The following is a 23537-nucleotide window of genomic DNA, read 5'->3' as shown; positions in this document are numbered from 1 at the left end:
AATTAATTTTCTAATTAATTCGTTTCGAGTTTAGCCTTAAAAATGATACTACTTAGATTTAAATAATATAATTTTCGTTACAAAGAATATATTTTTTCTTTCTGAGCATATTATATATACATCGATTAGAAATTGTGGTTAAAATTTTTAAGACTTACCTTAAAATTATATCAATTCTTTTTTCTACTTTTTCAAATTACTTTCCTATTTTTTATTTTACCATTTTTTGTTATAAAATTTTTTGAAATTCAATTTCTCGATGCAGGAAGAAAATATTTTAATACAATTTACAATAAAACATGCAAATATTTTTCAAATTAAAATTGTGATTAAATCATATCATCTAAATAATTAAATTAAATATAAATCAAATTATGCAAATTCGTTTGTAAATACGAATCATTCTATTCATTTAATTATGAATCAAAGAATGAAAATTATTATTATTAAAATTATTAAGTAGCGATTAATAGTATAATTTATAGATTGGAAATATTCATAGATTTAAAATGGAAAAATTAAAGATACAAAAATGTACTTTTTAATATTTAAATTTCCTCTAAATTTATCTCGTAAAGTATTTGATTTAATTTGGTTTTTCTATATTTTTAAAAAATATATTTTCAACGATTACAAATAGTAACATTTTATTACATTACATTATAATTTATAACGGATTTTTTTTATAATTATTATCTTATTAGAAGTGTTGTCCTAAAAAATAAATTTTATTATATTTTCAGAATTTAGATTAGAATTTAGATATTAACTTATATTATTCTAACACAATATTTTTTTTAAAAGAAACCAACCAAAGGAGAACTCACCTCTGAATTATTCTAAAAGATAAATTTTAATTATTTTAATCATATTAACACTTTCAAACTTTATTTTAATTCATTCTCATTCACGTATTTTCAATATTAAATATTTAATTCATATTCTCAAAATTCCAATACGAAGAAACCAATCTATTTCAAAATTATTCTAAACAAATAAATTATAATTATTACATATCGATATCGATTTGTTCAAACTTTATATTATCTTATTTTCACATCATTCTCACTCACCCATTTTCAACTCTCAAACTACACCATACTATTCTCAACCATTGAATGCATAAAGAACCAATCTATTTTCAGAAACTCGCCCTTGAATTATTCCAACTTCGAATCTTATCGTTTCATTTCCAACGACCAGGTCTCCATACCAGAAAGGAACCAAGAAAGAAAGAGAGGGAGCGAGCAAGATGGACAGAAAGAAAGAGAGAAAGAGAGAGGCTCCTCCAAAAGATCCGCGATAATCCCGCAACGATTCCCCCGCGTTGAGGACACGGAGAGCACAACGTGTTTCACGGCGAACCGTGTATCGCGTGTGTTGCCTAATGGTGGAAGGAAACGTTATCCAGAGGCGGGCAATGGACGGGCATTACTGTACGGCGTACCCTGGTAGGGCCGAGAGAAGTCAGCCTCCGGGATATGGACTCGTACTCAGTCTTCGAACTGGTCTCGTACCGCGCTCTATGCAGCGTGTCACACAGCCCTGTGAACAGCGGCAGCTTAGTTAACAACACCGCGTGTTGCTCCGCATCTTCGTCGAGTCTTTCGTTCACTGGACCTCTTGCGCTCGTCGTACACCATCTCGTCGTTCACCGGTTTCTCGACCGACTCTTCGCACTCCGCGAGACTTATTTTCGTATCGTAGCTTCCGGAAATCGCGTGGAATTCTCGCGGAAATTCGTTTCTCTCTCTCTCTCTCTCTCTACGAATTTTCGTCCGGTTACATTTCCTTTTTCGTGAAATTTTCGTGGAATCACTCTCATTCAGTCTCAGTTTTTAGTGGATTTCTGGCAGTCATCATTTGATCAATTTCTCTTTCGAAAAGAAAGGAAAATATTGCCAAGTCTCGATCGATATCAACGGGATCTTTCGATCACCTGTCATCCGGTGAGGAAGAAACGGATAGAGCCGCAACGACATCGACAAGTGGATTTGCCGGAAACGAGTCTTCGACACGGAGGATGACACAAAAGTAGAGCGAAGCTAGAAAAAAGAAGGCAAGACTATGGATCTTCTTCTCTTGATCGGATTGCTTCTCTTTATATCAGGTAAGATTCTTATACAAGAATACGTTTTACATCTACATTGTTGGATTATGAATATCGATCCGGAGATACAATACTTGCGATGCAAAATATCGAAATCTGTGGAAGAAGGCAAATATTTAAATAGGATGAAAGGAAAGATTCTTAGAGGATTCTTACTAGAGGTAAATTTTCTTGGTTTTCAACGGAATATACGGTGTCTCCCGAATATGAACATATATCCACGTGTTCATAAGTTATTTAAACTTTTTCTTCTTTTCTGTAACTTTAATCTCCCATTATTTATCATTTATTCATATTTTATTTTTCTCATTTGCGAATTTTCGTTCTTCTAATTCATAAATTCATATCATTCATCTGAAAAAAATTATTTGTAAATTAGAAAAGATCGTTTTACGTACAAGATGTATTTAAAATATACATACATATTTTTAGTCCAGTATCGTAACTACATACTAGTATACTACATTACTATGTCACCATACATTTCTATTTACACAGCACAGCATTCGACTACTTGACGAAACGGAATCGGAAAATTTATATTACGTTTTGAGTAAATATTTCTAAAAAATAAAACGAAATCTTCTTACATTTCTTTATTAATCACATTTTAAAAAAATAATTTTGATAATACTTACTTATTTCAATCGTATCGTAAATTTTCAATAAAATAAAAATGACCAAGTAAACTGTAACGTTCGTTAAAAAATCTGTTGAAACTTTTTCAGAATCAAATCTTTCAGAAGCTTAATTTTTATCAATTAATAATAATGAAAAACATATAATGCAATACAATTTAGCATCTTATAATCTTATCAGGAACAAAATTATTTTTACTCTTCAATAATTTAGCGATCGATTAAAGTACAACATTAAAGACATTTTATGATTATGAACATACGTTGTATGAAAAATATATTTGTACAAAAATCCGCAGACGTTAATTTTTCATCGCGGAAGATGCAGACCGGATGCAATGACTGCTCGTTATCCAATGCCGATCCGATGATTTCACTGTCGATGAATTTAATTGCTACCAATCCCGGGTGATTAACTTCGGGAGCATTAAAATATTTATTCTTCGCGCCGGTCGAGAAGCGTCGATAATGGCCCTATACATTATTTCGAGCTGGTTTGCATGGGAACGAGCCACGCGCAGTTATTCTGCGAAATGTTCAAACGCTATTTTTGATCGAACATTTCGAGGATTGATGAAATTTGATATTTCGAACGTTAATAATCTAATTACGATTCGCGATTTGTTAGCAACAACTGTTATTACCATTTAAAATGATGGTTTTATTGGAAGGTATATCGTCATTTTTTCATAATGATATTTTTAATTTTTGAATGATAGGTTTTTTTTTTGAAAGTGTTTGTGTTTATCTGATTTTTTTATTCCAAATGATATATGTATGAAAGTGCGAATTAATTTTGATCCGCGAACAAACAGTTTAATTGTAAAATAATTATTGGCATTTATTGAGAAATTTTTTTTCATCAGATGCTTTTTGTTATTTTTATTTGTTTTCCGTGTTTTATTATCTTTAAATTCTACATTTTATATAAAATTGTAGTTTTATATTATTGTGTTTATTCTATGTCAACAGTATAACGTATAATATATATATATTTATACATCCGTACAATAATGTTATATCTTTTCTTCTACAAAATCAAATAAAATTATTTATGTATCTATACGATTATAAAAATTTTGGACAATAAATTTCTGAAAGATAGGAACGATGATATTATACAATGATATCAAAGGACACACATGAACATATTAATGACACAAATAACGTAAGAATTAAAAAAAATTATACAATTTCGTCAAAATCTATAACTTAATTTCTTTCATCAATATCATTACATCAAGCCAATCTACCTCAATTCTTCAACTCAGTAACAAAATAAATTATAATTAATCGCAATATTTCCCTTGCCTCCCCATTTATCCTGAACGAATAAAAAGAAAATTCAATTATGGATGTGTGTACCGACGGAGAAACGGGGAGAATTTCGAGAAAATATTTTCACGTGGCAAAAGCGCCACGTGTCTAACAATTTTGGGAATTTTCGTCCTGCACGCGTGAAATATTTGCCAGCCCGTATTTTCGTGTAAACGCATAATCGAGAAAGGATACGCGATATTTCCCTCCCGACAGGCACAGCTGTCACGAACACACAGCCAGGCTTTTATTTTTCTGTCAACAACGTGTTCGCGTGAGCTTTATTACGAGACGAGGGAGAACACGCAACTGCCTCTCTATCAGACCTTCGTCTCTCCCTCGCCTGTTCACGCCATCTTTTCTCCGTTCGCGGAAATTCTGTTCTACGAGGAATTCGCTCTGGTTTCTGCGCTTCCCCTTCTACAACTGGATGAGAAACGAAAAGAGAATGGCCTATAGCGGACCATTTTCCACCACGAGGTACTTTCGATGTGCAAATTATCCAACGGGAAAATTGTTGGAAATTCAGCCCGTTGCCTGTTTCTTGAAACAGGCGTCTTAAGCCAGATTTACATTGGGCGAATAAATATAGATATTAAGAATACAAATGAATGTGATAATCGTAACGTGATCAATATTACAATTGTTATACGAATAATTAAGAAAAAGACAACAATATTGACGTAAATTTAAATTTAAAGTTTAAGTATTTATTACAAATAGAGTATTCTTGAATATTCTTCGATATTATCGAAGAATATATCAGAGTAACAGATGGACTGCACGAATTTAGAAAGATTCACTTTGAACAAAACTGTAATTTAATATTTCCAAATTATACGAGATCGTGACAGAGAAAATAACGTTGATGAATGATCTCTTTTTAATGAAAATATAATACGTATAAAAAAGTTCGAGTTATCCCTGAATTTAGAATTAACAAAAAGATATTTGTTTATACTTACGTTGAACGTGGAAATGGAATAAAAGTAGAAATAAAAAGAATTACTCGTTCGTTAAGCGTGGATCCGGCTTTAAGTTTTGACCTAGCTTAAGTGTTCTGGTCGTCTTTGAGCGACGAGCCTTGAAAAATTCATCGAATATCGTAACGGTATCGTTACACGGGGAATTTCCGTCGTTTTTAAAACAATCGTCGATAGATTTTTCCATCGCCGACCTAAAACGCAGAAAAGGCGGAGTTTCGCGATTTGATCTCGCCTTTTTGGCGCGGTATTACGAACGTCGACTCGGTATCTCTACTTGCCAACTTCATTACCAGCTTATAGTGGTGAGCTTTGTGCTTTCTCGCGAACTCCTCCGCTTGATAACCGTATTGCGCTCAACAACGTAGCCAACTTTCTTTTTGTTTCGTGCTTTTGCGCAATTCAATTGTGGCGAATCACTTTGTCAAGTTGGTCGTCAGTTGTTAACACCTGAAAGAAACCGGTGAAGTAAATTTGTACAAGTTTGCAGTGTATGGAGAGACTTGTCAGATTGAAAGAAATGTAGATTTTCTTTTTTTTAAATATATACTTGCGTTTCGTTTGAGATGATAAAACAAATGTAAGTTATTGTTGAACAGGATACGAAGTTATTCATAGTGAATTTTTCTTTTTTTCTTTTTTAGTACTTAAAATGATGGAGGATGTGATTTGAATAATTAATTAATCGCTGCACCATTCTTTTGTTTTCTTTCCTTTCATCTTTTGGGAAAATAAGATTGACGTAATTGAAGTAAAAATCTTTTAGCCAAGCTACGATCTATCATTGTCTTGTTTCACCGATGTTGATGAGTTTCAAAGCAGCACAACGAGGGACCTGTCTCTCGACACTTGCGCAAGAAACATTCTCCCTCTCTCGTCATTTCGTGAAATTTTTTTTCTTTTTCCTACACGTTTCCGCGAAAACCTAGTTTCGACGTTGAAACACACGAGACTTGGAGTGTTATGACAAGAAGTTTAATTTCTTCTCTTCGATCGATTTTATGATACAGTTCAAGTCTTACAATTAATTTTAGAGAGACACCTTAAATCAAAATGTGAAGATAAAATGAAATCTTCTTATAGAGTCAAGTATTAATTAAAAATAATTTATTTACTCATATTTCATGCAATTTATATATCATACAAAAATTAAAATTTATTAATTGAATTGTAATTTGTAACAGAGTTTAATAGAAATTATTCATATATTAATCAAGATTAGAAGATAAGTGTGACTTTTGTCTCATAAAACATGAAATATTTCTTGTAATATATATATATATATATATATATAATATATTCGATATCAGTCTTACTTATCATAATTTTACGTTTATTCTGTAACTCTGTACAAGAAAATCATGTATGTTAATATTCATTTCTAATATTCATATATAACGTCGCATCAGTCATTGCTGCTATATTATGGTAATGGTATATAGCTCGGCATATAGTACTGCTCCGGATCGACATCAAATTGCCAGTTATATACACTGCAACGACACGAGAGCCGCTCTTAGAGCTATTTTTGCGATCCCCAAGTTATTCTTACAACAATATCATTAAAGCTTTCATTTCGTGGTTACAGAAATTTATCATCCAGCATATGAAGTTAATTATTTCCATAATTTTAAACAACTTTTTAAATAACATCTTAGCCTTCGAAGGCGATAACATGATACAACAACAAAACTTGCATAACTTTCAATCATATCATAACGTATCAATACATCCGAAATATTTTATCAACACGTATTTTGTTACTTTGCAATAGTGAGATTATAAAAATACTCGTAATATACAATCAAATAACTTTACTTCCGACTTTATCACACGAATTATCCCCTGTATTCCCAATTTTCATATTGTCAAATAAAATCTATTCCAACAATCTTTCTCAAAATACAGAGATCCGAGGAGAAAAAGTTTCCCTTCCTCTTCTGATGCGCGGAGGAGCAAAAGAATTCGGTTGAATTTATCCAAGATCTCGCGGATATCCTGAAACTGGCCGCGTCAGCAGGGCGAGGCCGGCCCTTTCAGCTCGTCTGCCATATCTATGTACATTGTTTTTACCGCGACATGGTAGCAGCTGCGAGCCAGAAGCCGCAGAATCTTCGTGGCGAGATATCACGATGTCCCCTTTGCACTCGTTTCGCCGCCGCTCTCCAGCTTTCTTTTGTGTTTTCTCGCCGTTCTCTAGTGGTTCGACCCGGACTAAATATAGAGGCGTCGCAAGGGTCTGTCCCGCTGACGGGTCACAAGTAACTTGTTGCTATTAGCGGACGAGGGTCGAAAAGCGCAGGAGGAGTTGGGCGAGAGGCAACCTTAAGTTATCCAAACGTCATGGGATTAAGAGAGGCTCGAAAAAAAGAGAGGGACACACGTACATACGTACAGGATTGTGGTGGACAACTGCTGTCGTCTCGTTAAATCATCCTTCGAATTAATAGAGCCATTTTTAACCACCTTCCGTACGAGAAGAAGAATAAACAAGCGGTGTTGATTCTCCTCCTTCTTCTTTTTTTTTCCGGAAAAATCATTTCTGGAATTGAAGAAAAGGGATTAGCGAGGAGGTCGAGTGAAGGAAGAAATATAACGCGCTTGGAAAATGACATTTGTCGGAAAAAATGTTCGTGAATTTTGGAAAAAATTAATACGCTCGCTGTGTCTCTGTTTTAATTTCGCCACTTCAAACCGTTAAAATTCTTGGCGGAATCTTCCAACGTATTTATTTCCATTCCCATCCCGATTCCTAATTACTTTTTTTTTTTATTCCCTCGTAAAGATCTCTGCCTACAATTTAGAAGAATTAATGTCCCACTCACCTATTGTTCAACTCTCTCCCGTTTCAGATCCCATCACGGATAAATCCGGTTGAATAGAAGAGGGACGTGTTCCGCGACTTCCACCTCGCTCGTCAAGTTTCAACCATGATTCGAAATATCGCCTCTCCCTCCCCCGTTTCCTCTCCTCCAATTTTTACGGGCAGACGTAACATCTTCGTGGTACATTTCTTTCTTTCTTGGCGGTCGCCGTCAATCGGACTCCATTTTTATGGATTCTCCTTTACCATTCGATTCTCGCCCCGACGTTTCGCCGTCCGTTTTACCGCTTTGAAACGCGGTTCAAAGATTTCTCCATCCGATCGAACCTCCTCGTTCCACAGTTTTTCTTCCTCTTCTTTTATTTTCCCCTTGTCACGGTTCGAGGTGTGAAAAGAAAAGGAACGAGGGGGGAGGGAAAAAAAAGAGGAGGGATCGAGAAGAGTCGAAAAAAGAAAAAAGAAAACGGTTTCCTTTGAGTCGGGGCGAATCTTTCTTCTTCTCCTTCTTCTCCTTCTTCGATTTTCCTTTTTTCTCTTTGCAAACGATCGAATCCACGGATGCGCAAGTGGTTTGCGAACGAGCTTTTTGAGCGATCGGTGAGGCCACGTGGAATACATTTGTTTGACAAACATTAATTTAAAAGAGAAGCCACGCGTTTGTTAACAATTATTCCCTCGCGAAAAATGAAACTGTGAATGAGATCCTGTGATTATGCTGCGAATTTCTCTCTCTTTCTCTATGCTTGTTTGTGTGTGTGTGTGTGTGTGTGTCGTAACGATCGTCGTAGCTGATTCTATCGTTAGTTATGATATTTTGCTGTCGCATCAAAGATAAGTATTAGAGTTATGCGTAGTCTAAACGTCGGATGAAACGAAGTATGAGGTTTCAATCCTTTTATAGCAATATTCAATTCAATCTTTCTGTGCTGTTGTTATAACAGCATTAGAATGGTAGATTGAATGCATAAAGGTTTACGATGTGAGAAAATTCGATTTGAAATTTATTTGCGATTTGATGTATCCGCTAAATGAAATTTTACATATATATTATAAATATCAATTCAAAATTCCTTTGCGACGAGAAGATTGATAAATATTCGTTAATCGTAAAACATTTTTTTAAAAAACAATATTATTAATTAATTTCATTGGTTTCAACTTTATCATCTGGAATATCCCATTTGTTACTTCACACGTTAAAAGATTATTTCGGAATAAAAATAGAATGGAATTTCGAGGGGATACATGGAATGTAATGTAATTTATTTCTTCCATATATGGATGCGTGTATAATAAAATAAATAACTTTAAAATATAATCTTCTTGAAACCATGCAACTTTCATTTCAAATCATTTCTTCAATTGTGAAATCGTATAATAATCTTACGCGAGACACCCCAATCTTTCACTTCTGAAAATTAAACAAAAGTTATCGAAAAATTATTCACAATTTTATATATATATATATATATATATATATATATATATATATATATATATAAAAACTCTGTTATAAAAGAATAGTGGAGCTTCTGTATTCGACACTTCCTTTGCCACTTTCGGTTTCGAGAGCATAACCGGCCCTTTTTCTGACGAGCACCTTTATTTACGGCACCGGAGGCGAAGAGAAATGGTAGCTGTGCGGCATCGAAGAGGGGGCACAGGAACGCCACTCCAGGAACGCGAAACAACTTAATGACACTAATAACACGACTAATTTATGCTCCCGTTTAAAAGTGTTAAGCTCGAACTCGTCGTAGAAACGGCGATATTATATTTTGATCATCGTTTCGTCTCATATATGTTAAGGATCGGTAATATCGTGCACGGCCAGTTGTAGGAACTTGCCTAATTTAATCCTATACGCCTATAATTAGACGTTGGCTGGATACGTGGATACGTAGCTTAATGGGAATGAGCAAAAATAATTTACGCGCGTTGTTAAATAATATATCGTTTCGAGTTGTTTAATTAAATTTAAGTTTAAGCTTCTTTTTTTTTTCTCGAAATTGTCAACAAACAAATGATGCACGCGAAATTTCTCATTTTATTTCATTTTTGTGTATCGTAACGACAGACCGATTAAAATCGAAATAGATTATATTAATTACAAATTATTATCTGATATTAAGGATATTCAACAATAAAAACTGTAAATATCGAAAGAACAAATCTTTTCAATCGAATATTCAAATTTATTTCAAAGAATAATTATTAATGTGTATTCATCATTTTTGAAGAATATCCTACGTAAATTTAAATCTGGTAAGAAAATCTAGAAAGAATCTTATTTATCCCTAAAAAAAAAAATGATTCTACACGAAGAGAAACGAAATAAAAGATTCGGTTTTAATTTTATTACTGTTAATTTCAGCGAGTAGGGGAGAGTACGTAAAAATAATAACGTTGATCGCATAAATCAAAAGTTTCGTGTATCGATTAATATCACTAGACACTGGTAAATAAATTTATCCATCATCGGGTTCAATCATACTAGACGGTATAAAAAGGAAAAAAAGAGGTTAATAACTATAATCCAACGACCAACTTACCATACCGTACACAACGTTGGTGCACAATTGCAGATTGCAAATTGCACGGGCTCGATAGCTTGATTAAGCGTAATCAATTACCATCAACGAAAAAATTTCAGCACCGACCAAGTATCGGCCAAATATTTTATCGTCGGTTCCATGCCTGGTTGATCCCACCTCCGGTAATACTTTATCGTGCACCGTATTTACACGATATATCATCACGAACCATGGCATTACATACTGCCTCCATAAAACATTGTATCATGTGAACACCTTTATATATAATGTTCTATATATCTGTTTCGAGATTTCATTCAATTCCCTAATCTTCGTCCGATTTTGATTAATACGTCATTGTTGATTTTGATCAGTGTATGAAAGGAATTATTAAAATAATATTGAAATAATACGATCATTTTCGAAGAATACACGATAAGGATTCATCTGTCTCGTAATTAATAATCGGATAAAGATTGGAATAATTTCAAAATTCGATAAATTTTTACATCAAATTATTATAGCATTTGATAAAAGTGGTATATGTAAAAAGATTGCTATTTTTTTTTAAATCAATAAATATTCGATCATAAATTTTATTTCTCATTTCTTAATAAAGTTCAATGATATTATTTCTATGTAATGTAGATGCTATTTCGAACTATTCAATGCAATTCGAAGAGGAACAATTTTATTAAAGCCAATTATACATTTAACAAGATTTCCAAATGATTTTCACGAAAGATGATTCACAAAAAGAAAGAACATTGAATTCCTTTTAACTTCAATTATTCTTAAAACGATCTAATACTAAGTTCTCCTTATACAATCAAACTTTCCTTCAATTCCCTGAAAATTTAAATTAAAATTCGAAATTAATGTTCGAACGAGCGTAAACAGGATAACTCGACTGTATATTAGAAACGTGAAAAATGGTTCGCCGAATCGAGCGTTGAATCGGCGTCACGAATTCGTCAAAAGCCGCCTCGCAGGTTTTTCAGACTTTTTCTCCCCTCCTTCTGAAACGAGTCGACGAAACGGCAGACGGAAATACACAGATGCACGTGCCGATAACCGGAGCAGACCACGAAACCCACGGATCACGGCCCACGGAAACGACATTCCTTTGCGGCATGCGACGCGGCTCTACAGCTTTATTGGCCCGCGATTATCGAGCTCGATCCGATTCATCCGCTTTTATTTTCCACGCCGTCGTGGAGAGGATGGCATCTCCAAGGAGGGACAAGTTTAATGGGATCGTGATGCACGTTCAAAATTTTTTTTTGATTCAGGGAACGATTCCGAGAGAGGAAAGTTGATAAATAATATAATAATTGGATTAAATGTAAAATTGATGAATAAGCTTTTGGTTATACCAGTTTCGATCCTCGAAACGATTCTAGCTTCATATGTATCACCCTGTATATATGATGCTGGTATACGTGTTGACGGGAGAGATTTTTGTGAAAGTTTGTTTATATCTCAAGTATGCTCTATATGGCGAGACTTGTCTCGAGACCTGTAATTAATAACGAGCTCGAAATTTCTGAAAATCGAAAGAAATTTCGAAATTATTATGAAACTCGTATGTCGCGAAAAATTAGGTACAATTTTTATGAGATTAAAATGTCATATCTTGAAATGATCTTCTTCGAGAATATTAGGATTTGTGAATCTTTAATTCGAACAAGGTCTATTTAACACATTTTCCTTGCTGGATTGATGAATTATTATATCGTTGTACCTTAGACAGGGCAATTTTTTTACCATTTTTAAGATCAATATTGTCAATTTCCTCTCTCTCATCTAGAACAGATAGATACCAAGATTATTATGGATTATTTAAATATCGAGTGTAAAAAAAAAATCAGAAATAATTCAACGCTTTCGTTTTTTCCAACGAATTCGTTGAATAAAATTTTGCCAAAAACTAAATTTCCTATCAACGAAAATCCACCTCTTCCTCGTTATTCGATTTGGTGCTAAATTTATTTAACTACAAGGACGGCGACATTTCCCGATTATGTGAAGTTTCAATTACTGGGCCGCGTATAAAGCCCCATGAATATTTAATGGAAATTTCGATCTATCGGAAAAGTTACTTTTAGCGTAACGATATTTGCGCGTATACCGCACTTTAAATATGCCATGCGGGCTAAAAATTTCGATAAAATCGATGTTTTTCGCAAATAGATGCGTGAAAAAAAAAAAAAGAAAAGAAAAAAATGATAAAATATTTTGGAACGCTTTAATAAAATTTAATAAAATAAAGCGTCTCGAAATATTTCTCCGTCGTCCATTTACTCCGATTATGCATTCACTTGGTTATATTTTTAAGAGTTTCATATAGCGTTCTCTCAAATTTATATTTCTTTTCAGGATTTTTATACGCTGTTATGGTAGTCTGATGTTTTCAATTACGACACGTCGTTCTTCTTCTTTTTTTTTTTTTTTCGTTTTTGAAATAATGCAAATTTTATAACGATTTCATAAAATTTTCAATTTACAGGGCATTTAAAGTTAGATATTTTATTATATGGAAAACCAATAAATCGTTAACTGTAAGATTAAAAGGAGATCGGCAGTTTAATCTGCAGTATGAACACCTTAGGAACGTGGCATTACCTTTTCGTTCTGTAACTATAACTATCCTGAATAATATTGAATCTCGACATCAAGCAATTGAACTCGTTTTATTCCAAGATAAGATTACAAAATGTATAGAGATACGACGAGAACGAATATAAATATTGAAAACAAATATGCATACACATAGAAATTAAATTTGTATTTTCACATCAGATGAAAAATTAAAGAATGGAATTCGCGCAACGGAAAGGAAAATTTGTTTCTACTGTAGTATGCATATAGATACGATCTCTCCTAAAACTAATTTTTCATTTGTTGGAAAAACTTGATAGACATCTAAATATCGATTCTCACGTTATCGACGTGACAAATAAAAATTAATTTTTATCAAAATGAAATTTAGAATAACCAACACGCAATTCAAAATTATTATACCATTTTTACGATTAATAAAAAAATAATTTCTCGATACGTAGGAATGAAATAGATTTCCACCCGTTACACGGCATCACCACATACATCATGCTTAACTCATGTTTAACTCGTTATACTTAATAACAGGAAAAAAAGAAAAGAAAAAGAAAGAAAGGATAAAAACCGAGACCAACCGTCGAATCGTTAAGAAACCGATCACGATAAAATTACACCGATAACAAAGTGAAATAAATGTTCAACTAAATGTTTAGTGAAAATAGCCGCTCGTACGTGTCGAGATATCAATTTACGGCACGTTCATTAATCAAACATCGGGCTATACATTACCGTCGCTACTCCACCGACTTTCACGTGATACCGCCGATTGCTTTATACGATGTGTACGCGTCAAACGGTCTATTAGACACGGAGCGGAAAGTCGGCAAAGTGACTTCTTCCTGTCGTGACGAGACGGCATTTTGCCAGGTATCGGTATCTCGTAACTCAAATAAAGACTTGGGTATCAGGAAAATTGCAACGGGCAATGTCCTGTCTTCGATCGAATCAAATCGAATCTGGCCGAGAAGGATACGAGAGATGCAATAATTTTTAACATATTTCGTGGAATCGTTGAAAAGAAAAAGATTTTAATTGTAACGATTTTGAGGGGGGGGAAATTGATTCTTGAAGTTTTTAATAACGAGAGATAAATTTTAAATTATGATATAAATTATAAATAAAAAAGTAAGTTTGTTATAAGAGAGTCATACCTCAAAAAACATCGGGGAAACATTATATGCAGTTGTAACAATGAATCGCCGAGTTTTGAAAGTCAGTTACGTTTTCTTTGAACGTTTATTCCGAGAGTGGGTGAAAAAATAAACGTATGTGGAAGTAATTGCAGCTCTCTGCAGGGTGGGCGTACAATTTTTTACGAGTGAAAATTCATCGACATTGATGGCTGGCTTGTTTTTCTGCTGATGTGATCAAAGTTCTGGAAAATCGATTTATACTCCATGGAATATATTCTTTGAAGAGAAAGGGATGTAATACATTTTTGGGTAGATAGAAAATAGTTTCTATGAACCGTGAAATTCGTTGCTATTATTTTATTCCTACTTTATTTGTTTCACGCTGATAAACGGTGCAAAAAGATATTTCGAGGAAAATTGTAAAACAATCTTTATATGCGCATAAACCATTTGTTCCATTTGTTTTGCAGGAAAATTTTCATAAAATCATCCTCTTCGATCAATCTTTCTCAGTAATATCACCAATTTACTACTCCTTGCTACTTTAATTCATCTCTTTACACAATATTAAGCTTCATCTTTCGCCTTGCTCCACTAAACCTGAAAGAACACGATCAAACCCAAGCACAAAATCGATCCCGAGAAAATAATAATCACCTGAATTTTTCCACTCCGCTCTATTAGCCGAAATTAATCGAGCATAAAAGCACCCGCGACGAACATTCGAATTAACGTTCGAAAAAAAAAAAAATATTCGAGCCACGTCTCGCATTAATCGGCCGAAGTGCACACGCATTATGCAAATTGATACTCGGCGAAAAAAAAGTCACCGTCCCAACGTATCGTAAATCCCCCCCTCCTTCTAATCCCTCCCCCAAACCGGCGCTTCCACACACTGCTTTATTTCCCCGTGCTCCACATTCATTTTATTCATCGTTCCTTTCCTTCTCTCCGCGTCACAATCTCGTCGATGCAACACCGTCGGCGGCCTCGTTGTTTCCAACGCTGGAACCGATATGCAAATAATACGGGCGGCCACCGCGAAATCCGATTGGCGGCGACGCGCGTGCGATTTTGCGGTTGTCGATAGCCCTCTCTCCCCTCCCCCCGCACACGCACGCACGTACAAGCGCGCCAAGGAAAAAGGGAGAGGATTGGCCGGATTCATCGATGCGCCTGACAAATTGATTATTGACCGGACCGCGGAATTTGTTTAAACGTTATTACACCCGTTTGACCATGGCCGCTCCCCGATATCCATTCCGGATCGCCGATTTCTATTTAAACCGTGTCGGTTTAAATCTGTGAAAACAATGTTTCCTCGTTATCTCGTATCAAGCTTATACAGTACGATCGATGCATGGTTGTTCTAATTGGGGGCGTTTTGAGGAGGAAGCGAGCATTGTTTTTCCTTTTCTAAAGAAAATAGCAACAAGTAGAAAGTTGAGATCGTACTTTTTAAGAAATTTCTCGTAAAAGAATATTTAAGGAAGAGAAAGAATCCTGTCCTTTTTTCTTTTAAGTAACCTATCTTTCACAGTATCAAACCTAACGAGTAATTACGTTGTTGGAAATTTCCAATGTAATTACTTTCATCCCACAAGGTAAATAAACGATAAATTCTTCGATCTTCCTTTAAAAGCGAAGATACATTAGAGGATTGAAGAAATGTATAAAAGTTGAGGAACGGGCATCGATGCCACGTGACTCGATTAAAGGAACGAAATTGGGATCGGCCTACACGGCGCAAGGATTACTCCCACATTCGATTCAGCCGGTTTCCTTCTCCTTGCGTTATGTCACTCTTTCACAAAGTGTACAGGTAATGGGCCCAACTATCGAAGATCTTTATCGTGTTCGTGAAAACAGGCCCGTTCGGTGGAAACGCCTCCGTGTGGAGAAAATCGAGTCGAGACGTGGGCACGATTTTTCTCTCAAAATTCAAGCGCCGATTTTTCTCACGATCCGTGAATATATCGTGACTGGTCGCCGCAATAATTAATCTTGGAGGATTCTCTTCACGATCATGCAAGTCTATTCTTCACGAAGTGAACCACGTAATCGAAAATCGAAGTGCCCTTTCGTTTATTTCTCATCTTAATTTATTTATTAGTGTAAAAATTCTTACTATCTTTTATATAAATACAAGTTAACAGTTCTACTTATACTCGACAAACTCTTCCAATGCAATTTTGTTATTATCGATTTTATTACTATTTGATTTTCGCTTCACCGATCTGCGCTCACATATTTTTCTGTATCGATAATAGCTTTTATCCTTAGATGGCATCTATTAGATAGAAACAAAAGTTAGTCGAGAGAAGCGAGCGAGAGAGAAATTAATGCTGGAAACAAGAGTAATACGGGGTCGAAGAAAGTAGAAGGAATGAGAGAGCGGGAAAAAACGCGGGAAAAACGATCGTGCAAAGGCTTTCGACGTCGGGATCGTGGAACGATACGTTGAAAGGGCTATACAGCTTTTTGTCCTCCTTTTTCAACTTCCAGTCATTCGATGTTCAAGTTGTGATTCCTGTCTTTTTTTCTTTTCTTTCTTCCTTTTTTTTCTTTCTTTTTTTTTTCTTTCGTTTCGTCAACTGTTCTCCATTCTCGTGTATTTTTTTCCTTCACTTTTTTCGTTCTTATTCGAGGAGCAAGTTGAATATAAATCCAAGTAATAAATATGAAATATTTATTTGATTCCCATTGCTAAGAAATAATGGTTTTCTTCTAATATTTGTAAAACACTCGGAACGAGTTCCAATATTCATCAGTTTTGAAAATTTAAAGTACCTTGACACCAGAATGAATCGAATTTCTTATAACAAGTAATTGTAAGAGATAAATACATTTGTTGTTCTTACAACAAATTCAAGAAAATTGCAAAGAATTATTGGCAATAAACAGAATTTCCGAATAACTTAAATTAATTAATTAATTTAAGTCACAGAAGATTCGAATACGAATTTGTCAATGTTCGAATCCACTTCCACTATACTTAATCCCATCAGACCAACGATGAGACTTGTTCTTTGGTTCGTAGAATTTCTGTTAAAAAAAGAGAGAGAGAGAGAGAAAGAGAAAGAAAGACAGAAAGAAAAAAATAGAAAAGGAATAAAAGAAATTTTGATATTAAAAATAAAAGAAAATTTGCATGCACCGAGGTAAAAACTAAAATGTTTTCTAATGAGTATCGTCTGGTCGTTAAAAACGAAAAGAAAAAGCAACACAGGATGAAATTAAATCTTATGACAAGAGGGATGAAGGAGGAAGAATGGAAAGAACGATTGTTAAAAGGCAAAAGAGCAGCTTTTGGGATCGTAGAAATTTTGCCTCGAGCTCAGACGTTGAATTATCGAATATCGTGTAATTTAACCAATTTCATCTTTGATATTTTTTCCTCTTGATATTTGTTGATCTTAGAATAGATTTATATTTTAATAACTTTGCAAAGGAATAACGATTATCTTACAAAAACTCTTTTACTAATAACTTAATACCTGTATTCTGGAAGTTTTGCAAGTGATCAATTTGAACAAAATATTATATACACCACTTTTTTCAATCGTTTCTTTGACGATATATTCTAGATTTTACAAGACACTTATCTTTTGCATTATTTACTTCTTACGATAACAGCTGCCATCTTTTATTGAATTTTTAATATTACAGGATTTAAAAGTATATTATAGTCGATCTATACTACTCTCTGATTGACAATATGATTGATATATACTACTTTGATATTGCACGATCGATCTTTACGATCTCATTAGTTAGTGTTTATTATTATTAATTAGTATTTATTAAATTTTAACGTAAAATTAAGTTTCAATTCCAATCATTGTTCAATGTACGATGTCCCATATATATGTACGAGAGGAAAATGGTAAAATAACGTATATAAAATCGTGTGATTGCATTCCAAAAAAAATTTAATCACACAGATTTCTATATATTCGAACAATAATCATATTACTCTTCTCGAAACCATTAATTTTTAATCGAAACAATTTTCTTTACATAATGATAGTTACAAGGGAATGATATAAATACAAAAATTTACACGCTTAAAATAAGAATCTCTAAATATTAATTTTGATATTTTCAGAAAATGTTTTCCCATAAATCAGATCGATCCAAGTTCAAGTAAAACAATATAACACGTAAGAAGATTTACAAGTGCAACAGGAAACTCACCCTTAAATCTTGGCGGAATGCCTTTTCCATAAATTATCTTGGATTCCAGTTTATAACCTTTCTTTATGTTACCTATAACATTGGCAGAATTTTCAATTTCTCCATGTGTTTTCGGAAAACAGAGAGAAGGAACAACGTGCTCGTTTGTTCCTTCATCGATAATGCGATTAATTTGCATGCGTTCCGAGATGAAAAAAGAACGAGAAGAAGAGGAAGAAGAAGAAGGAGGAAGAGGAGAAGAGAAAGAAAAAAGAAAGGAAAAATGAGAGAGAGAAAAAAAGAAACTTGGCAAGAGAATTCGTTTTAGACGCGAGGCGAACGATCACGGCAGTATAAACGTGATTACGGTTTTAGGGAAAAGAGGTTGCTCGTCTGTTTGCCGAAAGGAATTTAGTCCGCGTTTTAATGTTCACTTTGCATGGAATTAAATGGTTAATGGAATTTTCGGAAATTCCTTCTTCGCTGGACATAAATTGCGCGAGCACCGGTTTTCCACCACCCATTCATCGAATCAATGCGCCATTATGTCGTCTGAACAATTTCCTTCATATTTTGAATATTTGTTTCGTTGAACAATTTTAGGAAGAGCGCTTTCAATGCGCGTTTCAATCGTTTTATTCTATTTCTGTATTCTTTTTGCGAGTGTGAAAATTGAAATGATTTGCCGAAATATTTTTTAAAATATAATTTATCTTTTAAATATGATATTTATAATATCCGTTTGCGTACAGTTTATAAAACTTGATATGTTTTAGTTGAGCTGAGATTTACGATAAGCTACGTGTAGCTTATTTCGTAAGAATAATTAAAACATCAATTCATTTAATAATCAACATCTTTGTATTTTATAATACCCGAACGATACGTAAAAATATACAAGTCACTTTTTTAATCCAGTCTTACCAGAAACTCTGTTCTTTTCATCCATGAAAACAAAAAAAAACTGTCATTTGAATATTTCACAATGGTGTATAGCCTTACAAAGCGCGATGGTCTACGTAATCTATGTTTCAAAGACTTATATATAAATATTTCAACGAGTAATCAAGTTGAAGTTATCAAGAATTTAAATTTCCTTCTCGGAAGGAAATGTTTCTCTCTGACAATGACGAGTATCAAAGAGAAAATATATTTTGCGTTTTCCTTGTCGTGTATGACGTGAAAACATTGTGTTATTACAAAGGTGTGTACGAAATTATTAGAATTGTTCCAAGGCTGAATAGGAAAATCGTTTCTAACAAGATACAAAAAGTCAATTGTTGATATAGGAATCATATAATAAATTCCTATCGAGATTAATAATCTTATTTTTAACGGAATACTATTTTCTTTCGCAACGTTTCCAGAGCTCGAATTCCTTTCTTTCTAGAATTTCTTATCTTTTAGTATCGTTCGAAACTTATCAAAATATATTCAAATATTTCACGGAAAAATGCTAATAAATCAGAGAATCTGAAAGCATTAATTTAAAAAATAAAATTACCAATTATTTTTACTCACCCCTCTTTTTTACTCACAATGATTTTCCAAGCAACGACAAACTTGGACAATCTGAAAAAGAAAGAAATTAAAAATACTCGATTAAAAAGAGAAGTTATGCAACTTTTGAATAGGAAAAGGAAAGGAATTTATTTTTACTTTTAATCATGAGCGTTACTTTCAAGCGTTATTCAATCCACGGTATGTGAGAGACTTGGGCTGGTTTCGAGAAATATTTCAAGAATCGAGGAAAACTAATTCTAGAAGAAGGAAATTCAACCTCTTGAGGGTGATTTAAAAGAAATTTAATGAAATCGGAGATGTAAGAATGGCTTTCTGGTATTTCTCCATCTTATAACGCTTCATCGATAACGATCGTAAGCTCGTGGAGGAAATTAGAAAGGGTACTTATCCAAGTATTAGTAAAACGATCGTGTACAGTTCGAAATTTGGGGCTGATTGGCAGAGAATGAGATCTAAAAAAAATTTTTTTTTCATATAAAAATGTAATACAACAAGATGTAAAAAGAAAACAGTATGAAGAGTTTTAATAGCGAACAAGAATTTAAATAGAATTATTCAAATTATGGCAATATGATTTTTGTTCTATATAAACAGCACATGTATATTTAAAATCTGAATTTCTTAAATAAAAATAATTTAAGAATATACATAATTTTAATACAGTAATATTATTACAAATAGACAGAATATCCAGATCTACTTGTGTCAGAAAAATTATTATTGAATCATTTACTAATATAAATATTCTCCATCCTAGCAAATAACTCTGTGGACTTTATACTTCTTTATCAAAAGTATCAATTACAATGAATTATACTTAAAAATATATTTCTTGCATAAAGCAAGAATATATACAACTTGAAACCTCAATCCCAATCTTGTTTTTTAAAAAAAAAAAGAAAATATTCCCCAATTAAAAAATCAAAAAAGGAGGAGAAAGAAATTTATTCCATCGTAAATTTTCCACACGCCAATACTATCCCCCATAAATACATGCTTCCATTGTATTTAATTCCTCCTCAAGCCCTCCGCTCACAATGTCGATCGAGGTTGGCGGAACGCTAATCGGCTAAGTTTTAATAAAGGACAGGCTCGAGCACCCCTTCGATACCCCATCGATTTACGACAGAGGGATGTGCTCGAGATCGATTTAAATGCAATTTTTATCGGCCGTCTTTTCTGCCGATCCTGTACTGCGAAAAAGTATTAAAACGTTAGCAATTGAATGGCGACGATAAATCGAGGTCGTTTCGAGCTGCAGGAAGAGGGAGGGAGGGAGGGAGGATACAGGAGAGTGGCATAGGGAACGAATCATTCGATCAATTAAATTCGGCTGACTAATTCAATGCGATCAAGCTTTTAACTCGTCGATTAAACTAACCTTGCGTTTCTTTTTTTTCCTTTTTTTTAATCTCGATGCCCGTTGACGCGCGAGCATAACGGAATCCACTCTGGAGTTTGGAGATTTGGACTTTTGTATTTGACAATGGAATCATTCTCGTAATTTTAAATTAGAAAAAATAACCACCGAGTTAGAGAGTTAGGAGAAGAGTATGATTTTGTCACGTCACGTATACATAGAAAGAAGGTGTGCAAAAATCTAAAGGGATGATTCTTCGAGTTTAATGAGATAATAAGAATAAAGAAGTTTGCTTTGAGTTTGCCTTTTAATTATTAATGATAATTGGACATGTTGAAATTAAATCGTTGAGATTAAAATCGAAACAATAGATATTTTAAATATCAATAAATGAATGTTGTTTCAAGATTTTTGCTATTATTATTTTCACGATCGAAATTAAACGAAATTAATGCGTTTGATGGTTCTCTTTGTAGTAAATAATATAATGATGTTGAAATTATTAATTCAAAAATAGAATATGCTATGGGAGGAATTAATGTACATATAAAGAGAGAAAATACGATTATAAACAAGGATTATGAGATAGTTTGATTGAATAAATTGATTTATATAGTAATATTATTCAATAGCTATCGAATGTGGATTAATGCTCATCAGGGTTTATGGTCTAATCACGTTTCGGTGCAACGAATAACCTTTGAACGCATATTGATGATATTATAGTTAAATCGTTAAATCAAATTTAGAAACAAAAAGTAATAATTCAAGCTGAAATTTATGATATCCACCTTCGCAAAAATTCATAATTTATACAATTGAATTTATTGAAATAAATAAAAACGATGAATATTACTTCCTATTATACTTATTTCAATTATTCATGTATTTTTATTTTATAAAATATTTGTATTAATCATAATAATTCGATCTAATTTACAAAAATATCTATTCCTTCATGTTTCTTATCACTTTCATAAGAAACAAAGTTAAAATAAATTAAAGATTCATCTTTTCCAATTTTGCCAAAATCGACCAATATCAAAGAACGACTTCTCTATCAATCGCACAAAACTAATCCATAATAAATACAACTATCGTTCCAAAACCGTCATTAAAAAACAAAAGCAAGAACAAAAACAAAAATATAAAAAATTAAACGCGTCCATCACGCGTTTGTAAAATATTCAAACTCGCCAAAAAGCTGTCGCAAAAGGAAGGAAGACAACACTGTCAGATAAACACTTCGCCATTATTTCATTTCGATCGACGAAGGCAAACGGATCAATCAACCATCGGAAGATCGATGAAGATAGGGTCAAACGATATCGGTATGGCTCGTAATTCTTCGGTTACCGGTCGGTCGAAATTAAAACGGGAGTCGATTCCGTTCGAAAAAAAAAAAAAAGAAAAGAAAAGAAGGTAAAAATGGAAGAGGGTGCGAAGAGAATGATAGGCGTGGAAGGGATGAGCTCGACACTGGGATCGCAAATTAATTGAATCGGTATGTAATTTGTATGGCGTGCGATCCTGCTTCTTAATTATGCCCGTCTGGTTGGGTGATGAAGGGCTTAGCCGTTATGACCGTTCGTGATCAGTTACGGAGCATTCCGAAATCGGTAATTACTGCCTCTGACACGGTTATCGGTCTTCTTGTTGCTCGTCGACTGTCAATCGGGATGGATATTAATTACTTCATACATGATCGACGCCCAATCGTCTTTACACTGCCCGCAAGTCACGTTCTGATTGAGCTGGAAGATTAGATTTTGAGGTTAGGTGTGCTCTTTAATTCTTCTAAGTAATTTGAATTTTGAATAATTGAATACCTTCTTCTTTTTGGTGAAATTCTTATTGTTGTTAAGTTGTTACCATTAAATTAAAAAATATTTCAAAATTGTCAAATATCGATATTAATAAAATTTTAAATATTTTACAATTAGGATACAATTTAAAAAAAATTCACGAGAGATTTTAATGACCTTGAAACTCTAAAAACATCAATGTTTGATGCAGATTTAGTTTAAAGAAAAAAATTTGGTATAATATTAAATTTGAATCAATAACATTTCGTAAAACTATTCTTATTATTATCAGTTTATCAGAAACATGATCACATCTTCATTCCAGTTTATGATAACTCGTTTTTACGTATTCCATTCGGTGAAGCAGTTTACACAGCCTCTTTAATACTTAACTCGATGCCATTAAAATTACATTAACAATGATTAATGATAATTAACGCGTCACGATGATTAATACGCGTTTTAATTCACGTAAATTAACCGCGCCGTCATTGTAATTATCCTTTCAAGA

General features: G+C 33.5%; 1 protein-coding gene and 2 long non-coding RNA genes across 17 annotated transcripts in view; 1 reads left to right on the top strand and 2 right to left on the bottom strand.

The window, feature by feature from the left end:
* Window positions 1-595: 595 nt before the first annotated feature.
* On the bottom strand, window positions 596-5639 carry LOC133666218 (uncharacterized). The gene is made up of 3 exons (XR_009830037.1): window positions 2533-5639; window positions 2267-2464; window positions 596-2206 (listed from the first exon to the last, which is right to left on the bottom strand). It is a non-coding gene; the product is annotated as an uncharacterized LOC133666218 (long non-coding RNA).
* Window positions 637-23537, top strand: part of LOC107998282 (fibrillin-2) — a 152549-nt gene continuing 129648 nt past the window's right edge. For all 6 annotated transcript variants that reach the window (XR_009830021.1, XM_062076061.1, XM_017057473.3 and 3 more), the window contains exon 1: window positions 637-2110. Coding sequence is in view for 5 of the 6 variants with exons in the window: in XM_062076061.1 (XP_061932045.1) it covers window positions 2068-2110 (43 nt within the window). In the remaining variant the exon portion in view is untranslated. The remainder of the gene's footprint in view (window positions 2111-23537) is intronic.
* LOC107998285 (uncharacterized) overlaps window positions 6005-23537 on the bottom strand; it is a 69195-nt gene continuing 51662 nt past the window's right edge. For 4 of the 10 annotated variants that reach the window (XR_009830026.1, XR_009830028.1, XR_009830030.1 and 1 more), the window contains 4 exons: window positions 19859-19909; window positions 7874-18430; window positions 7444-7590; window positions 6005-7372 (listed from right to left, as the gene is read on the bottom strand). This is a non-coding gene — a long non-coding RNA (uncharacterized LOC107998285). Of the gene's footprint in view, window positions 7373-7443; window positions 7591-7873; window positions 19910-23537 lie in introns of all 10 variants that reach the window. The other 6 variants (XR_009830032.1, XR_009830033.1, XR_003697793.2 and 3 more) reach the window with 6 other exon arrangements.

Source organism: Apis cerana, linkage group LG6 (assembly GCF_029169275.1).
Source record: "Apis cerana isolate GH-2021 linkage group LG6, AcerK_1.0, whole genome shotgun sequence".
NCBI lineage: Eukaryota > Metazoa > Arthropoda > Insecta > Hymenoptera > Apidae > Apis > Apis cerana.
The sequence above is the reverse complement of the archived record's forward strand: the minus strand, read 5'-3'. Positions and strand labels throughout refer to the sequence as shown.